This window comes from Delphinapterus leucas, chromosome 17 (genome assembly GCF_059928025.1).
Source record: "Delphinapterus leucas isolate spDelLeu-1000000601 "Yukka" chromosome 17, BTC_Dleu_Yukka2, whole genome shotgun sequence".
Classification (NCBI taxonomy): domain Eukaryota; kingdom Metazoa; phylum Chordata; class Mammalia; order Artiodactyla; family Monodontidae; genus Delphinapterus; species Delphinapterus leucas.
In genome coordinates, this window is record NC_143145.1 from 81,685,203 (window position 1) to 81,697,445 (window position 12,243).

The 12,243-nt window shown below is 40.9% G+C and overlaps 1 protein-coding gene across 1 annotated transcript in view; it reads right to left on the minus strand.

Moving 5' to 3' along the window:
* The window catches only part of TGS1 (trimethylguanosine synthase 1), a 42,047-nt gene that overhangs the window by 25,478 nt on the left and 4,326 nt on the right, over positions 1–12,243 (minus strand). The window contains 7 exon segments of the mRNA XM_089899152.1: positions 2,002–2,308; positions 4,045–4,219; positions 5,416–5,502; positions 6,278–6,395; positions 8,536–9,346; positions 9,696–9,868; positions 11,610–11,674. Coding sequence (XP_089755278.1) covers positions 2,002–2,308; positions 4,045–4,219; positions 5,416–5,502; positions 6,278–6,395; positions 8,536–9,346; positions 9,696–9,868; positions 11,610–11,674 — 1,736 coding nt within the window.

Sequence of the window (12,243 nt, forward strand, 5' to 3'; positions counted from 1 at the left end):
ATAACTACAGTTTGGGACTGCGCTCCAGCACATGTATGCAGCCACACGCCGGAGGGTGGAGGGCACCTGGAAACAGCACTGGCTTCAGGTTATAGCCTCCATTTTGCCACTTCTTGGCTCCTTGAGCTTGGAAAAGTAACCCAGGTTCTCTAAGTTCCAATTTTTAATTCCTCAAAAAGAATGAATGAACGGGTAGCATTTTAGCTACTTACTTCACAGGGTTGTTGGGAGATGTGGAGAGGTACTATTATAGGTATAAAAGCTATTACATAAGTGTTTCTTAGATAAAGTTGCTTTAGTGGGTGAATGATGGAAATTCAAGCATTTCCCTTCCCTTCTTTAAAACAAAAGCTCCCAAGGACTGATTAAGCTCTAACTCTCAGGCACATCAATCCTCTGAACCCAGCCATGACCTGCAAGTCCTACAGCCTCTGAGAAATTGAAACAGGGGTCACTAGCTCCATTCAATGGAAAAGGATCTCATTCATTCACATTGACTTTTTCTTAGATAAATGATTTTTATTTGTTTGGTTATTTGGTTTCAGTTCTGAGCAGATTAGATGGAGCAACTTAAAAAGACAGGAGTGCTGTCATACCTAAGTATGATGACAAGAACTGATGCTGACAAATAATAAACATTAAACACTGAAATGGTCCTCAAACAAAGGACTGTGTCCTAATACGGTCATCTGTTCAGTGCAAATAGCAAAAGGCGCCATCAGTAGCAAAGTGCAGTGAGTTTCTCAAGAGAGGAGACACTAAGATTTTGAGGCAAAAACGCCTCATTGTGCAAGACCATCCTGTACAGGACTTAACATTAAGTAATCTAAAGTACGAAATGCCAGAATCCCCCAGATCAACCTAACCCATCTTCCAAATACCCGAGACGGTGGTATCACCCCAGGTGAGAACACCAGCCTCGTGACAAGTGGTGCTTAGGGAGCTAGGGTAGGGTGGAAAAATGGGATTTAGAAATCACACAACTTGGTGGCAAGTTCTAGCTTTGCCACTTACTGGCTGGGTGATGTCCGGCAAATTTCTTATTTTCTCTAAGCTTTACTTATTTATAGAACAGGGATAATTTCACCTATCTCAATGGGCTACTTTACAGATTAAAGGAGAATAAGGATTCTCATTTCAGAACTCTGCAAGTGCCACGTGAACATCAGTTGTACAATGGCAATAAAAATATTAAACTACCTTAAGTATGCTGTTTAGAAAGGCAAAGAAATATATAATACAAAGATCACAGGTTTACACACACACACACACACACACACACACACACACACACGGGAAAGAAAAATCAAGATTCAAATAAGGTATTTTGCTCAATACTAAATAAGAAAGCATCACAAGTATAATTGTTTCATTAGGGCAAGTCTGAAATAATTCATCAGTAAAAATGAATACTACGTCAAATGAAAATTTCTGCCTTATACAAGCCATAACGTTCCACTGAGTATAACTATTATAAAATAAATTCAAATACTACAAAAGGGCATAAAGTGAAAATGCTACACTGTTCTTCATTCATCATAGCCAACCACTGTAAATACTTTTTTATGTCAATGTACCATCTAAAAAACAAACATCACTACCAACCACCATCACCACAAAAAAACAACAAGAACAAAACAATTATCCAAAAGGAAATCAGGGCAATACTAGATTTCAACAGGAGTCAAAGGGACCGGCGCCTGTAGCCCACGGGACAGAGTGGTGCCGGCAGAGACCAGTCTTAATGGCACAGATGGAGGTGCTCAAACAGCTCCCCCTACTCTTTCGTCTTTTATTTTATCATGCTTGTTCAGCCAAGGATGCTCTGGGTGCGAAATCACGGCCATTAGCACATTTACACTAAATATGCCTTCTTTCAACTTACAAATAAACAGCAGTGAATCCTTAGGTAGAGATGATTCGTAAGTGATAACGAGGGAAAAACATATTTAAAACAAGGAATTGAAGTCCGTTAGCAAGCGGGAGCACATTTAGCCTCACCTTCGGCTTCTTCCTGAAGACGGTCTGGTGCAGCCTGGGCGGGGCAGTCCCCCTCATCTGGCACTGCTGCTTCTGTGCTGTCCCTGTCAGTTTCCTCTGTTCCCACTTCCCCAGCTGGAGACATGGCACGACGCTTTCCAGGTTCCAGCTCACTCGTCTCCGGTGGGTCATCCCCTTTTTCAACAGACACTTCTTGTTCCTCTGAACCACTGCTTGTGCAAGTATCTTGCACATTGTTATGAGAAACTGACTCCTGCGATGCTTCGTCATCCATTGGTTCATTAACCCATTTTAGGAATTTTTCTACCTGAAATTTTAAGATGTTACAAGCATGAATTAATTCGCAATTACGCAGAATATTTCCACCTGCTTTACCGTTTGTGACTTGACAAGCTGTGTCACAGTACTAGCTCTGATAAGTATACTGTATCACACAAGCTAATGTGAATAAGTAATTCCAACCTAATTACACTTCGTTGTCTGGATGTACCATGACCTTATTAAAGAGCTCTTTAAAAGGAAAAAAAACATCGGCTTAAACACAAGACTATGACCTTCCTGTTAGCAATTAACACTAAGAGGATAAAGCTCTCCTGTGCCAGTAACTTTCCATTAAGTCTTCTAACAATATAACCGTAATATATATTACCATTACAAATGCACCTACCTGTTGTTGAGCCATTGCTTTTAGCTTTTCAAATTATATAGAATTTTCTGTAATGGCCCCAGCTATACAATCTATGTTGAATGGTACTCAGCATCAAAGATGAACTCTACAAAGATTTAGTGCCAATCTGTAAAAGCAGTGCTATCTTGGAAATAATGCGAGCTGCCTTCTAATGAAGCAGTAGAGCCAGTAAAATGATTCCTAAGAACTAAGTTTCTTAGGAAATGTTAACAAGGCTCAAGGTCAGATGATACATACTTCCTTGCAATCTTCTGTAACAAGAATATGCTTCATAATAGATCTTCACGACCTTCCTAAGAGTCAGGAAGTGAGAACAAGAGTAACAGAAGATGGACATGGACCACGGCTCAGAATCTTCCTTTGAGGGGACTGTGCCTGTATGTCAATGGGACGCCTAAGAACACAACAGTCACATTAACTTTCTTCCTCGGCAATTACGTGGCAGTTATGTTTCTGCTCTTCAGCTACAGATGAATGTATGGGAATTATCACATCCAACACGTTATAAAAAGGCCCGTCGGACTGACTGAACTGATACTGGGAAATTTGTTCCAGATATAACCAGGTCCACTAAAATATTAAAATATGACCAGTAACCAACCAATCTGAAATATAATAAAAATAAAACCAGCTATAAATTTGTAGCATGTTTTGGAAAAACGGTGACGTTAAGGAAGGATAACGTACCCTAAGGGTAAAACAAAGTCATCACGGGACCTGAGATTTTGTTCCATTGCTCTACAGAGCTGCTGGAGAGGTGACAGATAGAAAATTCTGCTCACTGGATGGGGCTTTTTTCCTATAATGAAGAAGGATCACTCATCAAACCGAACAAAAGCAATTCTAATTATTTTGTTTTCCAGGTACACAGAAGGCAGGTACAACAAAGTCTAAGAGAGGGGATATAAATACTCCAGTTAACAATGTGAATCACTAAATTAGCCTTGAGGCTCATGCCATTTGGATGAACTTGTTAGTGCAAAGTCTGATCGATCAACTCTAGATGACCTCAAGATTAAGCCTTTCAATAAACGCTGCATCAGAAATTGGACTTCCAGGATCCTCCTTAGCCTGAAACAGACGAGCTACACACAAGGCGATTCTACCTATTTATTGTTCCATACACTACTCCTATGTAGCTTTCAAAACATCCCCCCCCCATATCAGCCCCAATTACCCTTTCTTCGAATTTAGTTCACACAGTATAAGCCTTTAGGAAGCAAATGGAAAAGAATTTTAGGTGCCTTTATATCTGGGTAGAAACAGGGTTCCTGTTTGCAAACAGAAACTATAAGGAGTCAAAGGTCACAAAAATGAGACTCGATTTGTAAATATAAAGCAAAGCTTATACATACCTTACTCAAAGTTTTGCTTTTCTTGAGAAGAGTTTTTCCTGGCTCCTCAGTGAAGAAGATGTGCTTGTGTTTCATATCGATTTGTCTTCTCATGTCCAAGTACTTTGACTTGTACTTCACATCCTTGTGCAGATACCTGACCCTCCGGTGACTGAAATTTGAAATTCCACCATATCTGTGACCAAAGCAAAAGAAGTGGACTCAAACCTTAGGGTCTATGAATCTGCTTCCTTATATGAAAAGAGAAGAAAACTAACAGTTTTCACTATTTTCCTATCAGCAGCCACTATTTTAATTTCATTTTTTTAAATTATGGAAATTATGAAATAAAGTGAAAAATGCAGAGGACTTTTTAAGGTCTAGCTTGTATGTTAATTCCCAAGTAAATGTGAAACACCAAAGGTGGGAATATCAACATATCTTACAGATAACAGAAAGGAGAAATTACATTGTAAAATGTAATAAAAAAAAACCAGCAGGAAACTATAACCCCAATGCATGTTGGGGAAATATAATTTTTTCTCACAGTGAGGTGATGCCAAAGCTCTTTTAACACGTATCTGGATATGTTCAAATTGTCTTAAAAGTGGCCACTAGATTCTTAAATCAATATGAACTAACCTAAGAAGCAAACCTAATTAGAGAACCTGCTGATCTAACCATCTGAATTTTTCCACTCCTAAAAGACAGATGTCTGCTATGAAGTCTTCGCTGACTCTATTAAGCCTCATTAATTGCCTCTCTTACGGACTATTAGGGACCAACAGTGTAATATATAATTTAGCACTTATAAACAAACTCTGAACAGTTTGGTTTTAAATGTCAGTTGTTATCTTCTACCTATACTATAAACTTCTTTATAAAAAGTGTATCTTATCCTTCTCTTTTAAGTGAAATTGGGTGCTCTAAAATAGAAGAGTAGTTAAATCCCAGGCAACAGAATAAACCTCTATGAGTATATACCAGCAAGAGCTACCTAAGTAATTTCTCAATAAAATTACATGTGGGTAGAAATAAATTCTGCCAGGGATTTAAATGTGGCAGTTATCAGGAAAACCCTTTATATTATTAACTCGTATGAACTCTAGCCTTAAATGACTATATGGCTGAAGTACACAGAAATGATTACAATTTTGTAGAATAAAAACATTGGATTGCTATGAAGTGCAACTGAGCTAATACATGTGAATATATCAAACGTACAGTGATAGCTCTACAATTCTTACTAGCAAGAGAGGTTAGTGTTTTAATTGTAACACCTCAAACGTTATGAAATACATCACCATTATTCGCTATCTGAATATCAGAGAGCTTCAGGATAGCTGAAGTGGTTAAGATTTCTGGAAGACAACGGCATTTATGGAAAATTACTTTTGTCCTGAGCCATGCTTGAATCCTAGAAGGGAACCGTCGACATCCAAGTCTGAATCTGGGTTTTCATCGATGTCCAGTTCATGGCTAAACAAATAAACAAAGCCAACAGTGATAAGTCATTATCTCCAGAGCCCACCAGTTCAGGCAAGTATTAAAAGGTACATACAGTCAACCCATGCCAACTTTCCCACCGCAACAATCAACCACAGTTCACAAACCCAGGAAGACAGGAAGAAGAGTACTTGAATCAGGATTTTGCAAATGAGATAAATTCCCTAGCAGTGTCCGGGACACAGTAACGAGCACTCAAATCTTAAACCACGTCAAGTAGTGTCTCTATTCCTGAACAAATATAAATTTCCCCATTTTCTTTCGGGAAAACACCAGTTAACCTGCAGCCTTAACTAATCTCCTAGGTGATATCTCTAGAGGTTTTCCTTAAAAACAAACAAGGAAACATTTGAGAAGTATCAACCCAACCAAGAAAATTACAAAAGAGAAAATGTTGTTAAGAAGGCTGTGATATAAGTAACTCAGTAATCCCCATCTTTGGGGGATACCTTCTAGTGATCCCTACTACCTGGGCGACAGCAACAAATGCAAACGATGAGAAATAACTCTTGCAAGTAACGTTAAGCTCACTGAACGTTTATGGAGGACCCACAAGAACGTACAAGGGCCCAAGAATATCAGTGCACACAGAGTCTCTGCCTCTAGGGACTAGTAGGAACCAGAGGAGATAACAAGCAACATATACCGTTCGGAAGGCACACGGCAGAGGCCCGCTTTTATGTACTAAGCTACTGAGCCTCTAAAGCTTGTTGACATGTTCTGCACAGAGACGCGGTGTGAGACTTGCCTCCGCTTGAGTTTGCTTGGCTTCTGTTCAGGCGGATCTTCGCCACTCTCATCTCCATCAGTGCCGGTGAGGCGTGGTCTGTCTTTGACTGTGTTTGCTTCTGATGACTCTTGTGAATCTAAAGAGGTAGAGGTACTGCAGGTGATTTCCGCCCTTGGTTTGACAACGCTTGTCATTTGCAAAGGCAGTCAAAGTATGCTGGGGCCTCTCCTGCAATGAACCGTATGCTAGGCCACATCTATCTGTTCCACGCATCTACATGCAGAGTGCAGCTCGGTCTATTCAGGTCTAAAAGTTTCCATGACCTAACTACTCAGAAAGTGGACTACAGGGAATTCCCTGGTGGTCTAGTGGTTAAGACTCGGCGCTTTCATGCCTTCACTGCTGTGGTCCGGGTTCGATCCCTGGTTGGGGAATTAAGATCCCTCAAGCATTGAGGTGCGGCAAAAAAAAAAAAGTGAACTATAAAACTACTTTTTCCTCACAGCTGTCTAAATCTATACAAATTAATCCACAAAGTTACCTCTGTGATAGCTGTTAGCTACCACATTTTGATGGGATTCTAATCTAAATGACTCTAAAAATGGCATGATCACATCTGATTAAAAATAACTTCTCTTTATTAAGAAGCAAATACATCTAACTGCCTCTAATATAGCTCTTAAAGTAATAATGGAAGTAACAGAAAGACAAACACCACCATTTAAAAAGAGTGATTATAACCTGCGGTGGCTCCGCTGAGGCACGTGTCTGTGTTCTGTATTCCTTCGGACTGGAGCAAGGTGGCTGGGTGGGACCAGAAGTGGAGAGGGGTCTACCCTGGAGACAGCGGGAGCTCTAGTGTGCGAGGACAGGCTATTTCAGGAGACCCCAGCCGCAAACAGTAGAACACGTACGTATGGGGAGATGCAGTGTATGCCTTACGTTTTGGTCTCAAGGAGGATCCAAAACAACTGAAAGCCTGGAATTCTCAAATTGATCCCGAGGGCAGTCACAGTGGAGCCAACTGCAGAAGTGTCTAATTACACACCTCACTACGGGAACACGCAACGGAAGCAGTCTATACACACGCCTGAGAAAACAGGCAACACGAAGGCAGAGACTGTGAGGTTTACTGTGTCTAACAAAGGAAGCTAAGGGACGTGATCAACAGGAGGGACGGGAAGCACTTACTGACCAACATACACACTCCAAGGTTTCTGGTCAAAATAAGAACAGGACTTATCAAAAGACTAACATAAAATACCCACGTTAAAAAAGGATGAAAATAACAGCAAAATAGAAAGGAATGAGAACACCATACTGAAGTAAGCTCCATTGTAAGAGGACAGAGAAGCTCATTAGTAACTCTCCAACTGTAGGATGAAGTAAGATCAGTGACCTGAGAGGAGCAAAGCAAACCCACTTGTTAAGTAAAAAGCCAAAACCTTTTGCTTTATATATATGAATGAGGCTGAGAAGAAAGTTGCTATGAACCAGACTTTTGCAGCACCAAACATCAAGGATGCCAAGACAACAAGTCAGTGGGCTTCAGGAGGAGTTCAGGTTATAAAAATGTCCTCCTCTCCCACTTTTCTGCTGCACCAGTTGATGGTCCCCTTCTCCTCACAAAAGCCTTCTTATCTGCCTACTCTAGCTTCTCCTAGCACACCTCTCACTGGCTTTCTTTAGTCCCGACAGTGGCACCAGTCTGCTCAACAATTATTTCTTAATCACTCAGGCAGGAGTCAACCAAGTTCCTTATCCTGGATATTTTATGAGAATCCTGAAATCGATCCGTTCAGTTACAAAATAATCTTATGCCCTGTTGAGACTCTCTACAGAGCAAGACTTCACTTGTCCCGAACGAATTCCAGACACAACCCCCATTCAGATTTGCCTAACGGCAAATGTACGCTCACGGCTACCCTTTAGCACGTCTCCTATAAACTTAGTTGCTCCAGAGAAACTTGGACATTCCAAGCTCACTCTAAAACTAGATTTCTTAATGGATTTCCAAGTTGTAATTCACTGGCCGCCAAGGTGCAAGAGGAACGAGTGATACTTTTGAGAACCCTATGCAAATATTCTTTTTATTTACATAAAAGGATAATAACTTGTGACATAAAAGTAAGATGGATTAGATCATTTCACTATTACACCATAAAATGCAGCTGGCATTATTTAACTCTACCATAAAGGATTAGTGTTAGCTATTTTGCTAAATAGACTAATTTTGGTAACCATTACTCAGCAGGATAAATCTTGGCCAATCTTACCCTGAGCTGGTTGGCTTGTGCTTCTGTTCCCAGACAAGCTGCTTTCCTTGGTTCCTCCATTACCTGGTTCACTTTGGCCCGAAGCAGGGCATTCTCTTTTGCTGTTCACTTCACACTGATGTCCGTCACAACTCACAGAGGGATCTGATCGGCTCTGTTCTACTTCCTCTGAATTCAGGCTTATATTACTAAGTCCATCAAGAATTTCATTATGATCTTTATCACCTGAACTAGAGCTTTTGCTACCCACTGATGAAGATGTGGAAGAAAGTTCATCTGCTTTCGTGCGATTTTCGTCTTTCTTGGTGTCAACTTCTGTTTTAGACCCACAAGTATCTGTATCACAGCTTTGTGAAGCATCAAAAGTCCAACCCTGAGCTTCCCAATACTGAAACTGTTCCAAATAATACCAGTACAGCTGGCTATAATGCTGCTCCCATTCTGCCTTTGTATTAGGGACGTTCCAGGGCTCTGAGCACGGCGTCTGACCTGCATGCTTTTCTTGCCAGCTTTGCCACAGCAGTTCCCCCCCGTATTCCTTCCAGTACTTCTCCCAGAGCTCTGTAATTTCCAGCTTTGGAGGTAATGTATTTTTGGCAGGAAGATCCTCACCGTCAATGTCTTTTTCGGTTTGAAGTTCATACCTTCGGGCACTCTCATTCTCAGAGGACGATGGATCATCTGAGGCCAAAATGTCACCTTCCTCACATTCTTGCCTCCGAGATTCTCTCTTAATTTCATCCAAGTACTTCTTTTGATGCTTTTTCTTTTTCTTTTTTCTTTTAACTTTGTTTCTAGTATTCATAGATACCTACAAAGGTCAATAACTTGAATATAAATTATACTTCAGAAACTGTAAGAGGTAGAATCTAAATCTATTTTGACATTAAATTAAACAAAACACCCTCAACCCCCCAACCTGGGTTTCAGTTACACCAACAAGTGAATCTTACTATCTACGTTTCCAAGAGGAGGAACAACCACACATGGGACATATCACAACTTGCGGTTTTCGTTAACTTATAAATATGTACGTACATTTAAGAAGAGGTGAAGTGCCCTGATTCATGAATGCATTAGATTTGGGATAAAAAGATTCCACGTGATATTTTATGAAGAAAACTAAGAAACAGAAACAAGCAAAGTAAACTAATACTTACCTCAAAATTCTTATGTGCAGACACACTACCAAACTGAAGTGGCAGTCCCATGCTTCTCATGAGTTCAGCCTCAGAATCAAGTTCACTTTCATCTGGGCCTGCGTCTTTGCTGTCACGTGACTCTGCAGCGCCCTGGGAACGACCGCCCTCTTCCTCTTCTGCAGCTTGCTCTCCTGCACACAGCACTGTTACTTTAGCTTAGTTTCAGAGAAAATTTAGATGCAGGTTTCATCACCCTCATCTTAAAGAAAAGGAACCTGAGACCCAAAGTTATTACATGACTTGCACGAAGTAAAGGCGTGTCAATGTGAGTTTTTAAGGGGAAGAAAAATAAAAGGAAAAAAAAAGGAACTGATGGGAATATGGACTTGTGAGAGAACAGCCAACTAAGAACCAAGAACAAGCCCTAGTCTGGCTCTGCTGGCCGCTGTCCACCCAGCTGCTCCCTCAGCTCTGTCCGCGGAGCACCTCCTCTCGCTGGGTACTGGGCACAGTACTGAGGACGCACGAGGGAACACAGCAGGGCAGCCCCGGGGAAAATGTCTACATTTCTGCATTCCCCATCTGCAGCACTGCTGCACTCGATCAGTGGGTTTAAAATGATGACTCGTGGAGTTATTTTAGGAGCTATTAACACGGGAGATGAGAGGTAGGTCTTCAGGCCCTCCACAGGTACTTCAGTCACGACTGGATTTACACCCTGGGACTCTGTGGGGAAGTTCATTTAATGAAAACGTTCTGCTGCTAAAAGTCTGAGATCCACTGAACTGGAAGATCCTTTCAAGCTCTCTGATTGTAGGTCTTGGAGAAAACCTGCTTTATCATAACAAAACAAGTTTTACTTTATCCTAATGTGGTATCTAAAAGTAGATCATACCACTAATTGGCCAAATGCCATCCAAATGCTCTATTTTAAAATGGGAGATGAACCCTTTATATATTAGCATGCTAAACTAGGGCTGAGCTACACTCCAGCTACATGGCCTTAGGCAACAGAACAGGGAATCTTCCCACTGCAGAGATGGAGACTGAGAAAAAGAGATCTTAAGTGCACAACTTCTATTAAAAGAAAGAGGGGAAAAAGACACCTATCTAAATAATGAAGGCGATTCCACTGAATGAACTTGGGAAAGCTCAGCAGAGAGCAAAGCAGGGAATATGAATCGGCTCACCTTGGTGCTCCTCTCGTGGTGTGCATGTGTTCCTATGTTAGGTGGGGCCCTAGGGTCTAGAGAAATCTTATTTGTACAATGTAACACTGAAATGCAACCAAACGTTTCATCCAGTGTGTAAGTGAAGACACAGTGATTTGCTCCACCATTGTGAGAGGCGGGGGTCTTCAGGGGTAACATGACACGGTACTTGTGCTGATTTTAGCCTACACCTTGGGCCGCAGTTTTCCCCGTGTCCGGAGAAACATGAAAGATCTGTGTGGAAAGGACAAATGGGGCCCAGAGAGGGAAGTCTGACAGAGACCAAGATGGTTTTCAGGTAACTAGGTGAGGCTCAAAGCGTAGAACAAATTCTATTTGTTATTTGGGAAAGTTAATCCAGATTGTGGCCTCTTTACTACAGCCAAAAGGCTGTGGCTGTTCACTTGGAGTTTATCCTGAATGGTTTATATATAAAACTGTTGAAGTATTTAAGAGAGGAGGTCGTTAGCGCGGGGTGGCTCTGATACCTCAGTGGCTTCCCCGAACAAGCCAAAACCTAAGCCAGGGCCAGGGAACTCCGACCTGAGGAAACGGGGCTTAACCGCCACACACGAGCAGCCCAGAAAGCTCTCCCAAGTAAGGCAGCTGCACAAACCACGGCCAGGCAAGTGATTTCCTTGCTTTGCTCCCGCCTCTCCTCTGTATAGTACCATCGTTAGTTTTAGCAAAAAAAGGGCTATGTAGCTTCATACTGTATTACCTGAACTGTTGCCATCGTCTTTAACGTAGTAGCCTTTTAATCCCAAATTGCACAATTTCCGATCTCTGTGAAGCAAATTAAACAGTCAATATTGAAAAAAATTAAACTATAAATTTAGTGAAAAAACAAGCTTAAGGCGGCATAGATCAATAAAAAGGTTAAAAAACAGAAAAGCTATCTGCTAATACATTCTTCTCATCTGTAATACAGAGGTAATAATACATACCTCACAGGGTTCTAATAAGGACTGATTGCACACATAAAGCATTTGGTATATATCACATGCAAAGCACGCTATAATGATAACTACTAATTTATTAAAATTAAGTGGCAGTTCTGGATACTGGGGAAAGAATCTGATCCTCCTTGTGATGTACAAACAGTGAAATATTCTCTAAATCTGCTGTAGAAAGTGAGCATAAACGTGAAAAGATTTATCTTACACCTCTATAAACCCACACGCAGACCCTAGTCCATTTGCAAATAGGCCAAATTATCCACTGCCTAGTAGATAAGATATTCATGGTCTGAGCTAAGGTTGTTTTGGGGACTAACATAAAATTAAGTTCTTATTTTATTAAACTGAAACATAAATCGAAATAAAACAATTCAGTCTCAGAGTTTTAAAAAGTGA